General features: G+C 35.6%; 1 protein-coding gene across 1 annotated transcript in view; it reads left to right on the top strand.

Moving 5' to 3' along the window:
* itga1 (integrin, alpha 1) overlaps positions 1-19,447 on the top strand; it is a 42,686-nt gene extending 23,239 nt beyond the window's left edge. Inside the window, exons 12-28 of the mRNA XM_016285997.1 lie at positions 4,045-4,305; positions 5,626-5,756; positions 6,341-6,504; positions 6,579-6,715; positions 9,053-9,163; positions 13,408-13,484; positions 13,842-13,968; positions 14,117-14,197; positions 14,586-14,662; positions 15,199-15,288; positions 15,583-15,691; positions 15,976-16,089; positions 16,178-16,282; positions 16,375-16,485; positions 16,575-16,670; positions 17,774-17,887; positions 18,284-19,447. Coding sequence (XP_016141483.1) covers positions 4,045-4,305; positions 5,626-5,756; positions 6,341-6,504; positions 6,579-6,715; positions 9,053-9,163; positions 13,408-13,484; positions 13,842-13,968; positions 14,117-14,197; positions 14,586-14,662; positions 15,199-15,288; positions 15,583-15,691; positions 15,976-16,089; positions 16,178-16,282; positions 16,375-16,485; positions 16,575-16,670; positions 17,774-17,887; positions 18,284-18,346 — 1,968 coding nt within the window. The 3' untranslated portion in view covers positions 18,347-19,447. The remainder of the gene's footprint in view (positions 1-4,044; positions 4,306-5,625; positions 5,757-6,340; positions 6,505-6,578; positions 6,716-9,052; positions 9,164-13,407; positions 13,485-13,841; positions 13,969-14,116; positions 14,198-14,585; positions 14,663-15,198; positions 15,289-15,582; positions 15,692-15,975; positions 16,090-16,177; positions 16,283-16,374; positions 16,486-16,574; positions 16,671-17,773; positions 17,888-18,283) is intronic.

The following is a 19,447-nucleotide window of genomic DNA, read 5'->3' on the forward strand; positions in this document are numbered from 1 at the left end:
CAGAGCTTTTAAAGCGCTTTCCAGAGCGGATAAATTTGAAAATGCCGTTTTCTCATCGTAGTATGGACTGAGGAAATGGAGGCTTTTGAAAACGATGACGCATGTTTAGTCATGTGACACATTGTACCAGTGCCGCCGGATTGGAAATGTTCAAGTATCATACCAGAGGCTCAATTATTGTATTTGGAAGAAAATTATCGTACACGAGTCAAACGTACAGAATACAGCTATTTATCTAAACCAACAACTTTGATACGACCTGCAAATTACCACGATAGATAACTAGGCGTGCCGTGTCTACACTGGACGCGAGCAGTGCGACGAAATACGATAGAAACCATTATAATTAGTGACTGTCTGCACTGGATGCGACACGACAGTAAACTGATGCCTCGTTCTATTTATGACGTAAATAGCCTCGGTGCTTCGCAAAGCTTCATTTTTCCATCACCAAAAATGATCGTACAAATACGACAGTTATCGTACGTCTGGCAACACTGCATTGTACCAATAGACATGTTTATACCGGTAAGGCTAATTTTGCAGTTATGTGCGATTCACTTGCACACTGTTGCTAAGGATATTTACTTTGCACGCTCTTTATATTACAGACCTAAAAAGACGACAGGAAATTTACTCACTTGATTGCTGTCCTGCGGCAAAACACGAGGGCAGTTGCGTTTTAGATCAATTCTGAATGAGTGCGCCGTGGGCGTATCAGTAAATGGTGAATATTTCCGTAAATGAATTGATCCTGCCAGCAGAATTGCGTAGAATTTATTATGTCCGTTCTGTCTGTATCATCTCAGTAAGGTTTTATACATGCACAGTAAGGCGAATGTAACTCTTTCAGACATTTCAGTGTGGATGATAAACTTTTGGGAAAAAACGTTTGCTTCGTGGTTTCAAAATGGCATCAACATCCGTTTATGTCATAACGTCGTTTAACAAATTTTAGCCACGAAAACCTGCCTTTAGCGACTTCACCTGAAAATTAATTAATTTGCAACACGGCCTGTGCCGTTCGTGGAGGAAGCCTTGAGCTAGCGTCTGCTGAGAGAGCTGGAGGCCTGGCTGCGTACGGCGCTGCGCCCGGAAGAGCCGCGGTGAAAGGCTGATCCGCAGCGGGAAGCGAGTGAGGCTTTGCTGCTGTGAGATCTGGGGCGCGAAGGCCTCTCGTTGAAGGCCTGCTGCGGCCTAGCGCTTCGAGGAGAGCCAGGTCTTGTGTGGGACGATGGTAGTGTCGAGCGAGGCGATCTCGGGGATTTGCACGGTCTATTGGCCAGAGCGTGTGGCTTGACGAGAAGAGCAGCGGCCGCGATGATGCCTGGTGCCCGGGGGAGAAGGCGTGATCATGGGGCCGGCAAAATCCCCAGTATAGGTCTTTTCGTTGGACGGGAAATTGGGTCTGTGGTAAAAAGCAAAAGGAGCGAACCAAATGCTGAAAGTCGAGAGAAAACGAAGGTAGGACGTACTTGGTTATTTATAGGAGTTTTCTCATGTGCTGATTGGATAAATGGTGTAATCGCTAATGATGAACTGGCCGTGTTAATTAACTGTGCGTGCTCCTCCCGAAATTTGTTTATAAACATCACATATGTGACCCTGGACCACAAAACCAGTCATAAGGGTCAATTTTTCGAAATTGAGATTTATACATCCGAGATCATGGCCGAGATACAACTATTTGAAAATCTGGAATCTGAGGGTGCAAAAAAATCTAAATATTGAGAAAATCGCTTTGTCCAAATGAAGTTCTTAGCAATGCATATTACTAATCAAAACTGAAGTTTTAATATGTTTACAGTAGGAAATGTACTAAATATCTTCATGGAACATGATCTTTACTTAATATCCTAATGATTTTTGGCATAAAAGAAAAATCAATAATTTTGACCCATACCATGTATTTTGGCTATTGCTACAAATATACCCCAACGACTTAAGACTGCTTTTGTGTTCCAATGTCACATATTGTTCATGTTTTATCTCCACAATTATCAAATCACTTAACATTCAGACTCCTTTCAATCCTTGGGCATAAATTCAACTCTTAAAACCTCTTAAAAGCCTTTGACCTTCATACAGTGTTTGCCAAGAAGGTCTAACCAATGTTAAGGAAATCTAACCGACAATGATACAATTTGCATACCGAATTCCAGTTGCTGTGATTTTGCCAAGTCAGACATGTTCCTGGATCAACATTACTGTCCAAAAATATAGACCTGACCCAATCCCTACCCCTAAACCTTACCCTACCCATAATTTATTCCTAAAATCAGAGAGAAATGATTGGTGAATAACAAGGGTGTGAAGTATCTAACCCTGATTGTAAACCTAAATCTGACATTTCTTGAAAACGTATCCCTCAATTCTGATTGGTTGATTGGAATGTTGTTCCATGTATACATGTTGTATTTGGTGAAATCGCGTTCACCACCGAATTACAACTGATCTTTATTTCTTGTTTATTTGCATATTGATTCTTCACTCCTATTGGTTGTCATTTACCAAATTCACTGTTCATTCGCATAAACTTAAACTATTCTTAACTTTTGTCACGTGACTTGCGATGCTTGAAACACCTATATTCTGTCGCCAACGGTCATTGTCGCTCGCCAGCTCTTAACTGAAAATGAATGGAATCATGTCTCTTTATTGCTGTATGTCGCTGGGGGTGTGAACGGGGCTTTAAAATAAAATCTCTCATCTTTTCTCAAAAATGTTTTAAAAGTCTTTTTTTTGTGTGCAACTGTTCATTTTAGGGGCTTTGTAAATTCTCGCCCAATTCCATGGAGTAACTCTGCAAAATATTGCAGAAAATCCAATAATTTCGATTGAAATCGGCACAATTGGTAGTTTGGAATGAAGTTATAGTGAAGTGAGGTTCCCTGCGCAGATTTAGCTTGCGTTCAAATTGGTCACATAAATTCACTGTGTTGATCAACAGAAAGCTGCTTGGTTTGAGCTTCATACATCACTACACTATTGACGATGGACAATGAGCCTTTTTTTTTGAGTGTCAATGAGTCTTGCAAACATTTTGCTAATCTGACCACAACTTTACTCAAGAACAAAAATGTTGAATGGAAATGTCAAAGAAATCTTAAAATGAGCATAAAAAAGTCAATTGAGGTGGATAATTTTTTAGTGTGCAACTGTTCATTTTAGGGGCTTTGTAAATTCTCGCCCAATTCCATGGAGTAACTCTGCAAAATATTGCAGAAAATCCAATAATTTCGATTGAAATCGGCACAATTGGTAGTTTGGAATGAAGTTATAGTGAAGTGAGGTTCCCTGCGCAGATTTAGCTTGCATTCAAATTGGTCACATAAATTCACTGTGTTGATCAACAGAAAGCTGCTTGGTTTGAGCTTCATACATCACTACACTATTGACGATGGACAATGAGCCTTTTTTTTTGAGTGTCAATGAGTCTTGCAAACATTTTGCTAATCTGACCACAACTTTACTCAAGAACAAAAATGTTGAATGGAAATGTCAAAGAAATCTTAAAATGAGCATAAAAAAGTCAATTGAGGTGGATAATTTTTTAACCCATAAGAAAACTTGCACATAAACTAAGATGGAAACATTTACCAAAAAAACTGTCTCATAAGATTGCGTTCCCAAGCATCATCTGAACTCAAGATAACATGGAGCAGTTTGTTATTGTATTTCTTCTGCGTGCTCTGAGGCACAAGTAATTTTTTATGTAGGAAAAAAAGAGCCACAGTCTTCCCCGGTAGCAGCAAATTTATCTTTTTTTTTTTTATTAATACTTTCAGCCAGTTTCCCTGGAAGTGGCGATTTTGTTTTCTTGAACACATGGATTGGAAACGGTGCTTATTGGCAAATGTTCTATTCGATATTCCAATTTTCTGCATAAGTTAAATTCAGAACTTTGGATGGAAACATAGCTATTGATTGGCAGGGTTCGAACCTACATTTTTTTGAACCCATATCTTCAACCACTAGGCTGTAGGCCACACTGAGATCTGCAGTCTCAGGCATTTACATCATGTGTCTGATTGTTACCCTCAGGACGGGCTGTTTGAACATGAGATGACGCTGAAGCCGGTGAATCAGACCTGCTGTACGGCTCACTCCCAAAGCAACTGTAAGAGCGTCAGTGAGAACGAGCCCTGCGGCGCACGCTTCGGCACTGCCATCGCTGCCGTTCCTGACCTCAACCTGGACGGCTTCAATGACATAGTGATCGGATCACCTCTGGAGAACGACCACAGAGGAGCGGTGTATATTTACCACGGCTCTCAGAAATCAATAAAGGAGAAGTATGTACAGGTAAAGAATCTTCTAAGCATAGCATCAAGTGGTCTTCAGCATTTTTGGTGGGTAGAAAGGATGCCTGTATAAAACAGTTGCATTTGAACATTCAAACAGTAACATATTCATGTATTCAATGCTTACAGTGTATTTGTGATACTTACACTGCAAAGCCATTAAAATATATGTACATATACTTGTTCATTTGTTTATTGGTTTTCCAAATTACTTATGTGTCCTATGTAGGGTCACAGCGATGCTGGAGCCTATATACTTGAATAAGGATGGGACAATAAAACATTTAGCTGAACAGAGTTATTTAACTTTATATGGACTTGATGTTTAATTTTATATTACCGGTAATATAAATGTTAATAATAATAAAAAAAATAAATATGATCACACTGTAGTTTCTCACTATTAACTACGACTTTACCTCAATAAACTCCTAATTTACTGCTTATTAATTGTTAGTAAGATAGTTGTTAAGTTTAGGTATGGGGTGGATTAAAGGATCTAAAATATGGCTATGCAGAATAAGGAATTAATATGTGCTTTATAAGTACTAACAAACAGACAATACCCTAGTAATATGCATGCTTATAAGCAACTAGTTAATAGTCAGAATTGTCCCATAAACTAAAGTGTTACCATTATAATAATAATAATGTGCTTTTGTGTAGTGCATTCTGTATAATGGAATAGTCATTATATTAATATAAACTTCTTAATAAAATAAATATTGTATTTCTGTTTAATTCATATAATGCATTTATTTGATCATTTTATATAAACTAATATGTTACAAAAATAATGTTGTATTCTTGGTTAATGCACATAATGCAATATATTATATTATTATAAAATGTATTAATTAAATATTGCATTTCTGTTTAACTCATATAATGATGTATGTATATATATACAGTGGGGAAAAAAAGTATTTAGTCAGCCACCAATTGTGCAATTTAAAATAATAATAAATAAATATTATTTTCTGTTTAATGCCTATAATGCAATATTACATTAATATAGACTAGATTTTATATTATATATTAATAAAATATATGATAACTTTAATAATAAAATAAGTATGGTATTTTGTGTAATTTAATGCAGTATTTATTATATTTATGTAAACTTATATATATTAGTAAATTGTTGCCTTTTATTTAATGTACAGTATATTGTAATTTTCACACATTTTTTTGTTTTAATCAGACAATAAATGACTGTTCCTCCTCCAGTGTTGCTCCCCTGTTTAAGACCCTGCTCTACATTCATAAGCGCCTACAGAAATCAGCCTTGTTTATATGATCTGTTTATGTCTGTGTTTAGCGCATTGCTGCCGGAGGAGACGGAGAGAGCATGAAGTTCTTCGGCCAATCAATCCACGGCATCATGGATTTGAATGATGACGGCATCATTGACGTCACTATCGGAGGAATAGGAGGGGCCGCGCTCTTCTGGTGAACTTACATTGAATTTATACCTCTTTATCTATCCTGTAGTACAATATTTTAAGTTCCCACTAATGTCTGGGGCTAAAATAAAATCATCGGTATGTAACTTGAACCCACTACCCTCTGGACGTCCAGCTTCCTCGTTCCCATCTGCAGCAGCTGTCTCAAATTTGGACTTCAGCCTAGATGTCCCACATCGCAGAGGCTTGTCCGTCAGGGGTTAAGTCCCTCCGCTATGATCCATTTGTGCTGGCCTCTGAAACTGTGTGAGAGTGCCTCCAACCACCAAAGAAACTCTTGGCAGCATTCCAGATTCCACAAAATGACCCCTAAACGCTGTAGAGCAAAGCCATGGAGTCTAGTGACCTCTGCCATCTTCAGTCCCCAAACTGCACCACCCAACCTTTTAGGAGCTCTCAATTTGCCTGTAATTGACCACATATTTAATTTTTGGAGACCATCTGAAGTGTTTAGTTGGACTGAATGATCTACGATCCAGCTGTTGTTGCACAGAACGAAACGAGACACCTATTAATCCTCCATATGCAGCTCTGTTCAAGTAAACATCTTGTTGAATTTATTTAATCCAGGTCTCGGGATGTTGCAGAGCTTCTTGCCGAAATGACCTTCGACCCTAGCAAGATCAATCTGCAACAGACATGTCAGGTTCAAGGGAGGACCACAGTATGTGTGAAGACCAAAGTGTGCTTCAAATATCGAATCAAGTCTGACAAAGACACAAACACAGGAACTGGTGAGTCACTGATGCACTGTTCTTTATGTTTCTTTATGTTCTGTTTTTTATGTTCTTATGGTGTTTTCCTGCAGTCATCAGGTACAGTTTAACACTGGACTCGCTGAGAGCGATTGCTAGAGGACGGTTTAACCAAACGGACAACAGGAGACTGCAACAGAGCGAGTCAATCGTGGACGAGCTTTGCAGAGAGCATACCTTCTACACGTCGGCAAGTAAATCAGTCTTCTCATACGCACAAACTTCTGTCATGTGATTTTTCGCTTCTTTGTGTTCAGTATATGGTGTTTGTGTGCATATGTGTATATATAAAGAAGAAGCACTACTAGAGTTTTCAGTAGCATGACAGTAACTTAATAGTGTAGCTTTTCCAGTATCAAACTCCTTTTTGGAACAAGTAACAAAAAACAAGATGTTGCTCCTTTTTTGGATGCCATATGCAACGTTAAAGGCAAACAAACATGGCAATAATCAGAACTACTTTCCCAGAATTATGATGTTTCTAGTTTTATTAGTTGTTCATTCATTAAAAATTATACTAATATATACAACTACTTGTATGTCCCTCTTCTGTGATGAAAATATGTTTTAATTTTCTGAATTAAAATATATTTTGATATTTTTCAGGGGCCTAAACGCAAAAATGTCAGGTTGGTACAACCATCCTGATATTATAGTGAAGATTAAATGGATGAAATTCTTTAAAATGAAATCTTAAGAAGTAGCAGTTATTTTAATATCTACTATATGATATACTGATATACTACTATAGTTTTAATTAATATTTTGAATAAGATGTTACTTTAAACTTTTGTATTTTTATTTTAATAATTGTTAACTTTTTGTCTTTTTTATATTTTTATTAGTTTTTTAAAAATGTTTGTATAGTTTTAGTTTTTTGTTTTCATTTATAATATTTATTTAAATTTATAATATAATTATTATATTAAAATTTTTGTTTTTATATTATTAATTCAATTTAAACTAACTGAAAATGTTGTCTTGGCATCTAGCTGAAATAAAATAAGTTTTTAATATTTAATTCATTTTTATATTTAATTTTATTTTTGTAATATTTTTTATTTTTTTGTTAATGATAATAACCCTGTTAAGTAGTTTGGCATAATATTTTATTATTATTGTTTCTTGAAGCAGTTTTGTTTAAATATTAGTTTGAAAAACTTTGATGTGTGGTGCTATTAACATGTAGAAATATGCAGGGAAAAAACAAAATGGTAAATTATATCACAGGTCAATAAGTCTCAGATGATTTGACCTTTTTATGACAAGGCAAGGTTAAAAATGTCATGTGGTACAACCCCCCAAAATACAATATTTATGAATTAATCAAATCTGTAAAAAAAATAAAATAAATAAAAGTATATTTTACTTTTTTAAAATATATTTTTAAAAGTTTATTTGCAAACTTTTATCATTCCTCCAATTGACCTTAAAAATGTTTTAATTAAAAATAAATAAATAAATAAATATATATATATATATGTGTGTGTGTGTGTGTGTAAACTTTCTGAACATAGTGATTAGGATTAAGTTAAATATTTAAAAATATGTTAGTGCACGTATTAATATATGTTGCTTTGGATAAAAGCGTCTGCCAAATCTATAAATGTACAGTGGTAGCTTGTAATGGAGACTGTGCACTCTCTCCAGACGGGCTTCTTAGAAAGCCAGTCCCTCCTCTTCTCCGAAACCATTAACTGTCTATCTTTCTTGCGGCTGATCTAGATTATGTTACGTTTAACATCTCTCAGTAGATAACGAGCATAGAACTAAGCATTTGAAACCAGAGGACTTGAGTTTAATAAAAGCCAGAGGTTCTCTGATCAAATGTGTGTGTGTGTGTGTAAACTTTCTGAACATAGTGATTAGGATTAAGTTAAATATTAAAAAATCTGTTAGTGCACGTATTAATATATGTTGCTTTGGATAAAAGCGTCTGCCAAATCTATAAATGTACAGTGGTAGCTTGTAATGGAGACTGTGCACTCTCTCCAGACGGGCTTCTTAGAAAGCCAGTCCCTCCTCTTCTCCGAAACCATTAACTGTCTATCTTTCTTGCGGCTGATCTAGATTATGTTACGTTTAACATCTCTCAGTAGATAACGAGCATAGAACTAAGCATTTGAAACCAGAGGACTTGAGTTTAATAAAAGCCAGAGGTTCTCTGATCAAAGGCCAGAGGCCAGTAAAATCATCCGAGCCTCCATTGAGAGACTGCAGCACGTCCTGCTTCACTGCATACTTGCCCTCGGAGATCTAGAGGAAGTATGCTGTCCGTGAGCAAACTGAACATGCTGAAAGAAGGGATACCCCCTTGTGTCAGTGATGGACGGCTGCAATACTGCACGATCAATATGAGAATATGACTTCGATCATACAAGCCAATAATATATAGTTGATAATAGAGGCAGTTAGTCGCAGAATGAATCTAATACCATTTCTGTAGCTTTTCAGTCTGTTTATGTGTTGCTAGACAGACGTTAAGCTGAAAAAATTTGCAACATCCATCCTTTATTATGCCCCACAGGATAGACTGGATTTCAGAGACCCCATTATGGTCATGCTGGAATTCGGTTTAGCGGATGAAGACTCGGGTCCAGTCCTAGACGGGGAATTACCAACGTCACTCAACAAGACTGTAAGATCTCATTCTCTCTTCTTCTATCAGAGCCGGAGTGGATCATAGAGTGTAACGTTCACTGCTCCAGTAACCGCTGCACTGGCTGCTGCAGTAATAACACTCATTAAAGAAGGAGTGAATTTGGGTGGCAGCTGTAAATTAGGCTAATGAAGTCTCTCTAATTTTACAAGCGCTGGGAGACTTTCTCCATGTTGAACTGCTCTCTCACACACAGTTATGTTGAGATTATTTAGCTGAAACAGGGATAGACTGGCATAAGAAATGTCAAGACTTTTCCCAATGGGCCAGTCGACTAGTCGGCCAAATGTATTTTTTTAATTTATTATAATAATTTTTTTCCCAACATAAACATGAAATGACATGCTCACTTTTTTGCTCATGAAAGGTGTAGTATAATTATTCAAATTGGAACCAATGTGAACAATTTCATTGTGAGATTTGATTACTTTTTATTATAAATTTTAATTTAAAATGTATATAAATTTATTTTGTAATTTAGTTGTAATGTATAATTTTATATATATATATATATATATATATATATATATATATATATATATATAATATGCTATTATATAACTAAATTACAAAATACATTTATATACATTTTAAATTAAAATTTATAATAAAAAGTAATCAAATCTCACAATGAAATTGTTCACATTGGTTCCAATTTGAATAATTATACTACACCTTTCATGAGCAAAAAAGTGAGCATGTCATTTCATGTTTATGTTGGGAAAAAAATTATTATAATAAATTAAAAAAATACATTTGGCCGACTAGTCGACTGGCCCATTGGGAAAAGTCTTATTATAATATTATTTGTAATGTATAATAACATGAGATAATATATACTCATACTCATCACAAAATATTTAAAAAATGTCAAGCATGATATTAAAAAGACAACATGTTGTTTTCAAATTAAATAATGCATTTAAAATTTATAATAACATACTCAAATACTTTCCACAAAATATTTAAAAAATGACAAACATGATATTATAAACACGTTGTTTAAAATTAAATAATGTATTTAAAATGTATAATAACATTTGCGTTTAATATAGAATTACTCAATTTATTTTACAGAATATTTCCAACATGTCAAGCATGATATTATTTTCTTTACAAATTAACTAACTTTTAAAATAAATAATAATATATGTCAGATGAATATAGAAATACTCAAAAATATAGTGCTAAATAAAACAAAATCATGTTTAACCTCATGAATTCTGACCTGTTTTTAGAAAGCAGAAACCAGTTCTGTGAATTCAGATTTAAATAAAAAACTGTTAAATATTTAATTTAAAAAAATAGTGTGACAGCTTCAAAACATTTTTGTAAAATTTTTCTCCAGAGCCCATTGAATCCCCTTGCACCCCCTTGTGTAACTAGTTTACAAACCACTGAATTTACAATACAGCAGGCAATATTTGTATTATATGCATGGATAGACATTACACATTTATTGACTTTACACAGTTATTGAACTGAACTGAATCAATAATGAGCTGATTTCAACTGAACAGTGACTGTTTATCCTTGTCTTTTTAGAGGTGCTTTACAGCAGAATTGAATTGCATCATTGAATCATTACGTTCTTGTTTATCACTGTAAAGCTGTTTTGAAACAATCTGTATTGGACTGAGCACTATAGAAATAATTCAATTCCATTCATGTTTATTTGTATAGCACTTTTCATGACACAAATCGTTGCAAAGCAGCTTCACAGAAAAGTTTCTACATTTTATTTAGGAGTAGCTTATCAGTGGTTACTATCTCAAGTTGATGTCCATATGGCAGAAATGTACGGTAAAAATCATGCACTTAGTTAATTACATGTATTCAAACAAACGGTAAACGCTATTAACAGCAATGATTATATGTTGCAATCAAACTTATAGCAAAATGTGGTAGTTTTGTATGCTGGTTCAGGATTGGTGTCATCTGAGGTCCTCTGAGAGTTTGGCATCATCTCTTCTCAGGTATTCAGTCACCTCAGATCTTTGTAAAGGTTGGATCCAGACTGAAGCTTGTGTAATTCCTAGTTACCTAGAAACAGAGAAGCAAATAGAGCAAGATTAGCATAGCTGCTGTTCAAACCAAGCAAAAAATGATGATGTGTTCAAACCAAGCAAAGAATGATAATGTGCATTTGATCAGATATAACTGGAGTACAAGATTATGAGTTACATTATGTAAATGCTTGGCTAAAGAGATGCGTCTTTAATCTAGATTTAAACAGAGAGAGTGTGTCTGAACCCTGAACGTTATCAGGAAGGTTATTCCAGAGTTTAGGAGCCAAATGCGAAAAAGCTCTATCTCCTTTAGTACTAGTACTAGCACTAGGTACTACCAAGAGTCCAGAGTTTTGCGACCTTAGGGAGCGTGATGGATTGTAGCATGATAGAAGACTAGTTAGGTATGCAGGGTATAAACCTTTTAGACCTTATAAGTAGTAATATTTTGTAACTGATACGGAACATAATAGGTAGCCAGTGCAGAGACTGTAAAATTGGGGTAATATGATCATATTTTCTTAACCTGGTAAGGACTCTAGCTGCTGCATTTTGGACTACCTGTAGCTTATTTATTGAAGATGCAGGACAACCAGCTAGCAGTGCATTACAATAGTCCAGTCTAGAGGTCATGAATGCATGAACTAGCTTTTCTGCATCAGAAACAGGTATCATGTTTCGTAACTTGGCAATGTTTCTAAGATGGAAGAATGCCGTTTTTGTAACATGGGAAATATGATTTTCAAAAGACAAGTTGCTTGTAACATGTGAAATATTATTTTCAAAAGACAAGTTGCTGTCTAATATAACACCCAAATTTTTGACTATAGAGGAAGTAACCGTACATCCGTCTAGTTTCAAATTGTAATCTAAGAGATTCTGTGTACTGTTTTTTAGTCCAATAACTAATATCTCTGTCTTATCCGAATTTAATAGGAGAAAATTACTGGTCATCCAATCTTTTAAATTTTTAACACATTCTGTTAGCTTAGATAATTTAGAAGTTTCATCTGGTCTTGTTGAAATAGTTGAGTATCACCCGCATAACAATGGAAACTAATCCTGTATTTTCTAATAATATTACCAAAGGGGCTACTTGCATATTGAAAATAGCAGAGGGCCTAAGACAGATCCTTGCGGCACTCCATACTTTACTGGTGATAATTGAGACGATTCCCTGTTTAAATAAACAAAGTGATAACAGTCCTACAGGTAGGATCTAAACCACTGGTCTCAAACTCAATTCCTGAAGGGTCACAGCTCTGCACTGTTTAGCTCCAACCCTAATCAAGCACACCTGATCCAGCTAATCAAGGTCTTCAGGATCACTAGAAACTTCTAAGCAGGTGTGATTTGGAGCTGTTGGAGCGAAACTCTGCAGAGCTGTGGCCCTCCAGGAATTGAGTTTGAGACCACTGATCTAAACCATCTTAAAGCCTGCACCTGAATACCTGTATAGTTTTGTAATCGATCTATGAGTATGTCATGATCTATAGTGTCAAATGCAACACTAAGATCAAGTAAACTAATAATGAGATGCAGCCTTGGTCTGACGCGAGAAGCAAGACATTTGTAACTTTAACAAGTGCAGTTTCTGTGCTATGATGGGGCCTGAAACCTGACTGAAATTCTTCATAGATATCTTTTTTTCAAAGGGGAAAAAATAAGTGATGCATAGAGTAGGGGATTATTGTGCTTCGGGATGTGATAGGCTGGAATGAGTCCTGTTTTTATTCCAAGTCCATCCAGAACTGGATGTTTCTTGTATAACTCAGTGGGTTCACACACACACATACCCAAGCAGACAGCTTTGCAAACTCACAAGATAAGGTTATCAAGAGGAAGAGCGCATTTTCCTGGAGACAACACTGAGTAGTAGCGTTTGCCTCTGCTACTCCCTGAAGTTCTGCTGTTCTTGTGTTCCCCTCAGTAAAAGCAATCAAGAATAAAAACAAATCCTGACACAAATATCTGTGGGAAACATTTGGCTAAATGCTTGTTGCAATTAAATGACATTGTTGGGAAAGGGTGTAAATCAAAATCTGATACTGTACAGCAGGCAGGAAAATGTTTCAGACCAACATTTTTTGGCAAACAATGTTTGGCAAGCTTAAAGGGATGAAGATGCTTTTTAAGTTTGTTTTTACGACCATTCAAGAATATGTCAGAATAAATCTTCCTTTCTTACATTTTTATGTATTTTCTTTGATGTAGATTGCATTAGTGGACTGTGGGAATGACGACAAGTGTGTTGCTAATCTACACCTTAAAGCCACTGCAAACATCTCAAGGTATTATTAGTAGCTTTTAATATGAGATCAGTTAAATCATCCTATTTTCTTTCTGCTTCTTTCTTTGATATTATATATGTAAAATGACAATTATGTCATGTCTTAGTGGCTGTATGATTCATATGGTAAATGATTCCTTGTTTATTCCCATGTAATTTTGTCATTTCCTGTTGTCTGCTGCCCCCTTCTGTTGACTTTTGAGAGAATAAATATTCCCTGTTAGGTTCAGCACAAGTTGTTCTGTCAAAGTCATCAGCCTCAGATTTGTCTGAAAGACATTAAAACAAGATAACAGAAGAGAACTAGAGCACTAGATGCAAACTGACTTGTCTATCTCTTATTTCTGTATTTCTATAGTCTTCTTATAAAAAGCAACCAGGAGAAGTTTTATGTCACCATCGACATCCACAACAGCGGAGACCATGCTTACAATACCAAGGTTACGCTGAGCCACACAGAAAATCTCAACTATGTAAAAATTGAGGTAGGCTTTGTCATCTGTAATGTGGCAATAAAAACTTTTAGATGGAACAAATCAGTGAAAGTCCTTTAAATATATGTACAAATATATTTACAATAAAAAAAATGTATGTTGTCAAAAACAGTTAATATCTGTTGTCACTTTTTTGCAGCCCAAAGATAAGGACTGTGAAATGAATCATACCAGAATAATATGTGCAGTTGGATATCCTTTCCTTAAAACCGATAAAAAGGTGAGACTTACCTCTTGCTGCTAAATTAACATAATTAAAATAATGTGCATTATTATATCTCATTCTGTTTATTCATCTGTAATGTCGCAATAAAAACTTTTAGATGGAACAAATCAGTGAAAGTCCTTTAAATATATGTACAAATATATTTACAATAAAAAAAAAATTATGTTGTCAAAAACAGTTAATATCTGTTGTCACTTTTTTGCAGCCCAAAGATAAGGACTGTGAAATGAATCATACCAGAATAATATGTGCAGTTGGATATCCTTTCCTTAAAACCGATAAAAAGGTGAGACTTACCTCTTGCTGCTAAATTAACATAATTAAAATAATGTGCATTATTATATCTCATTCTGTTTACACTCATATCATGTCTATCCAACAGGAAAACTTCAAAATCCAGTTTGAGCCCAATCCCTCTCATATTCGTAAGGACATTGTGATAAATGTTACTGCAACCACGTAAGAATTATGTCCATGACTACTTACTAATTAAATCCACTTTATACTGTTTGACTCGATTAAATAAAGAATGGTTTCTGCCCCTAAATAAAAAAAAATGGTAAGGACTTTTTAAAAGGTAAGGACTTTTTCTCGCAATTATGAGTTTACTTCTTGCAATTCTGTTTTTTGTTTTCTCAGAATTACATTAAATATATAATTACGAGAAATAAAGTTGGAATTGTAAGATAAACTCGCAATATAAAGTTTAAAGTCCATTTCCAAGTAAAAAAAATAAAATTTTCTTACAATTGCAACTTCATATCACTCATATCACTTTATAACTCGCTATTTAGGAGTTTTTCTGAGAAAAAAGTGAGAATTTATATCATGCAATTCTGAATTGTGAGAATTGATTTGCAAGTTGTAAACTCACAATTGTAGGGGAAAAAAGTTAAAATTGCAATTACCTTTTTTATTTTCATTCAGTGGCGGAAACAAGCTTCCATAGAATAGGGGTACAGTATTTTGATGTATAATTAAAATTTTGACTGCAGTGATAGTGAGGAGTCAGATTCAGCATTGAAAGACAACTTTGTGAGCATCGTCATCCCTGTGAAGCACGAAGCCAACCTGAGATTCACTGTGTAAGTGGCTTTTTAAACCAACCAATCAGCTTTGCCAAAACAAGCAACTGAGAAGAACTGAACCTAGAAGTAAAAGTTAATGCATGTACGGATGAGATTTATTCAGTTTGTTTTACTGTATTTGACATTATAGCTATTTCATTCTGTAATATATCTAAAACTGACTCTAGATTTAACAAATATAAAGTAACTGGCACCATTTGTGTAGTGAAATTTAATTAAATATCATATTATGTTCAAATTAAATATACACCAGGAGTACTGGTCAGAGTATCAATACATGTTTTATTCTAGAAACAAGTATATGAAGGAGGACCACATCATATTTAAAGAGAAGGAGACGATTCCCAGTGTTTTTAACCACACTAGTGTGATCGGGAACGAGGTGAAAATCCGCTACACGGTAAGAATCAAAACATCAACCTGGAGTTTGAATCACTTCTTTCAGGGCCTCATGTGAACAAAATGAGGAACTTTAAAGGAGAACTATGTCTGTGTCACAGTAGTCAAAATGGTAAAAATGGCTAAACTAAGCGTGGCCGAGGAGTCATCTTGGGAGTCAAATGGAGCCCAATGCCAGTGTCAGATTGTCATTGGGTGTGGTTATGATCCAGATTAATTTAAACTGGTTTGTATGTGAATGCTCTATTGATCCATTTCTGATTGATTTCCCTTTGCATTCAACAGCTTGAGAGAGATCCTGAAATGCCAAGTCCTCCACTGCTGCTCAAGATAATGTTCCCATATCAAACATCTGTCAAAAACTTTCTGCTGTACTTGACAGATCTCACCCACACAGCGGTAGGTGCTTCGATTCCTCATTTATGGCACAGACTACAGTACGTGACTGGCTCAAAAATATCTCAAGTGCCTCATTTCATTCTTATAGGACATCAGCTGTGATGCCAGTAGACTGATTAACCCTTTAGGCATCAAGCCTGACAAGCCTTATACAGTGAATCCTAAAAAAGAGACCTTGAGTGTATATCTTTTGGTGAGTAAGCATTGCTTTTCTCTTGAGTGAATGTGAAATGCAAATCTGATGATAAGTGTGTATCTTATCTCGTTTTTCTTTCTCTCTTTCAGAGTTGCAAAGAAGAAGGAAATCCCTGCGTGTCATTTAGCTGCTCCATCCCACCTGGAGACTTCAAGCAGATCAACACCACTTTCAGAGTGTGGCGACCCACCTTCATCAAAGTACACCCTTCATCTTCTCATTTACTTTCACAGTTCTGCTGCATGTCATCTGTCGGTATGCTGTAGTAATAATAATAATTCATCTATAGGGAGAATTTTCCAACATTCACATGGCTGTCGACGCCAAGCTGGAGAGCAAGAACCCGGACCTGTTTGTGTTAAATGATAACGTCAAGATCAGAGAGGTATGAAAACGAGCCAGCCCTGGATTCTGCACTAATATCAACATGAGCAGCATCTCAGATAGCCTTAATTTAACTTCATTGACCATTAAGATTAAAACTTGCATCCGGTTGAGTCTATATGTACTGTAAAAGTGCTGTAAGTGATTGTTTTTAATTTCACACATAAAACGTCCCTAGTACCAGCCAGTTTTACCTGATCTGTAAATGTTCTGTGAATAATCCATCTGGAATCACCCTAAAATTATGTCATGACTACAGTAACAACCCTTTTGCTATTGATGGGTAACCCTTGATTATTCTGAGCTGTAGGCAACAAGCAGGGAAAACAGGAGGAAGGTAGTGATGTTAGAACTGAACTGGCACAAACCAAACCATAAAGTGATGAGAACGAACAAACACTGAACTGATACACAAGTCTAAATATACACAAGTTAAAAAAGAACTAAAGTAGAAAGTAAACAAAATGAGTAAAATATAGAAACTCATGAAAACATCTTGGGTTACGAAAACAGGAACTACTGATGTGTCGCTCTTTGAGCCAGCTCCTTTAAGTGAACACTTTTCTTTTTTTCTTTGGATACAGATAATTAAAAGTTAAGCAGTTAACAAATATGGTACTAATGTTTCTTGCATCTCTAAATAATACTTTATTTCATACTATTCAAGTGGAAAGTTCACCCTATCTATTTTCTAAATGCATGTTATTGATCCTATTGTGAACAATTCATCCATGCGTAGGTTCCTTTTTTATTATTCATTTTTAATCAAGTCATAACTTCCAGTGAAACAGCATACTTCTCATTGGTGACGTATGGCAGACTTAATCACTTAAACCCTCCGCTTTCTTACAATTGATTAAAAGCTTGCATTCAGATCTGCCTCCATCCAATCAACAACCGATGGACTGAACCAAGTTGAAATAACATCCTTCTCTTTTTCAATAATCTGTTTCACTCGGATGTGTGTTACAATACGGAAGAAAATAACTGTTGCTACTTCATTTGTTATTGTGACTTCTAAAAGTCTCTTACAGTACTTTTAAATTAGCACTTGAACTCCATTTTAGCTTTGAGATCGTGACTAGTGTTACATCTTTACTGCAGGTGAAGATTCAAGTCACCAAAGACATGCAAAGTGGAATCCCACTATGGATTATTATCCTAAGTATTCTTATAGGACTTTTAATACTGGCACTTGTTATCTTCGCCTTATGGAAGGTAAGCATCACTAATTTGCTTATGTTAGTTCCTCTGCGCATGCGATGCTGACTATCGATCACGGCACACTCTGTGAAATAAAGCACAGTTGACTATGAATGTTGACTACACTCTTAAAAATAAAGGTGCTTCACGATGCCATAGAAGAAGCTTTTTGTCTAAATGGTTCCATAAAGAACCTTTAACATCTGAAGAACATTCCTGTTTCACAAAAGGTTCTTTGTGGCGAAATAAAGTTCTTCAGATTACAAAAACGCAAGAAAGAGATGGTTCTTTAAAGAACCTTTGACTGAATGGTTCTTTGTGGAACCAAAAATGGTTCTTCTGTGGCATCGCTTGAAGAACCTTTTGAAGCACCTTTATTTTTAAGAGTGTATATTGAATGTTCTTTTCCAGGCTGGATTCTTCAAGAGAAAATCAGTTGAGGACATGAAGGACGATATGAAAGACTCTAATTGAAGCCTTTGGATCTGTAGCCTCCACCCCTCAGGTCAACTCATACTAAACTGCTAGTCAAGGTCATGGAGATCACAAAGCAGAAGCATCACCAGGAACATTCAGAAATATGACAATCAGAGTCATGTAAAACATCTGGGTTCACAAATAGTGAATTGTAGAGCATACCAAAGAGAACCCAGCGCTTTGCTTGACACGTTGATTTATCTTCATGTTGCTCACTGCAAAATTTGACTGAATGCGAACTCATGTGAACCTCTGAGACGCTACAAGATTGGTGGACATTTTGCCAAACCACAAGAGTCAAGCTTGAACAGCAAAATACCAAAGGTTCATCTAGCCTGAACTCGTCATCCCACCAGCCACCCTTAAACCCTCATCTGTAACCCCCCTACGGCATTCCTCATTAGCATAGCAAGGATCAGGAACCTGTCCTGACAACGTCTACAGCGATCTACAATCCTGTAATCACAACCATACACTCTTTTTGGCAACCGGTTTAAATATGGAGGTCTATTCCAATAACTCACTTTTAGAGCTTGTTTTGATGAAGCGCTGTACAGTGATGTTTTTCAGTTCAAAGCTTTTATTTTTATTAGTGTTATGGGCTATGAATATTGGCACATTCCTTTTTTTGTTCACAAAGCAATTTTTTTGGCACTGACGTTTTTCACGCTTTTTGTCTTCAAGAATGAAGAGAAAAAGATCTGTACTGTAAATGTAAAGCTTTAAAGTGTATATAAAGTTATGTTTGCAATATCACATTAATGATAAATTAATGGCTTTATCAAAGTGATTGCGTCATCTGTATTGAGTGTGACACCTGTCTTGTTTTCTGAGGTAGAAAGCGTCTTTATGCCCACATTTCACAGGTATTCCAGATGGGTTGCAGTGAATGTGTAGAATCATAAAATTGGACTGTCATTGACTTATCTTGTTAATTTTTTTATGTAAATATTAGAAAAACAATCACTTGACTGAAATAGAAATGTTAAAGCTAAAATGTTTATTTCATGCACCACTATAGCAGCTGCAAAATCCAAACAGGATTACCAAATGCTCTCTTATTGGTCGATAGCCCCGCCCTAAACCCACACCATTGGT

Source organism: Sinocyclocheilus grahami, unplaced genomic scaffold, assembly GCF_001515645.1.
Source record: "Sinocyclocheilus grahami isolate Dianchi unplaced genomic scaffold, SAMN03320097.WGS_v1.1 scaffold204.1, whole genome shotgun sequence".
In the NCBI taxonomy this organism is placed as follows: Eukaryota; Metazoa; Chordata; class Actinopteri; order Cypriniformes; family Cyprinidae; genus Sinocyclocheilus; species Sinocyclocheilus grahami.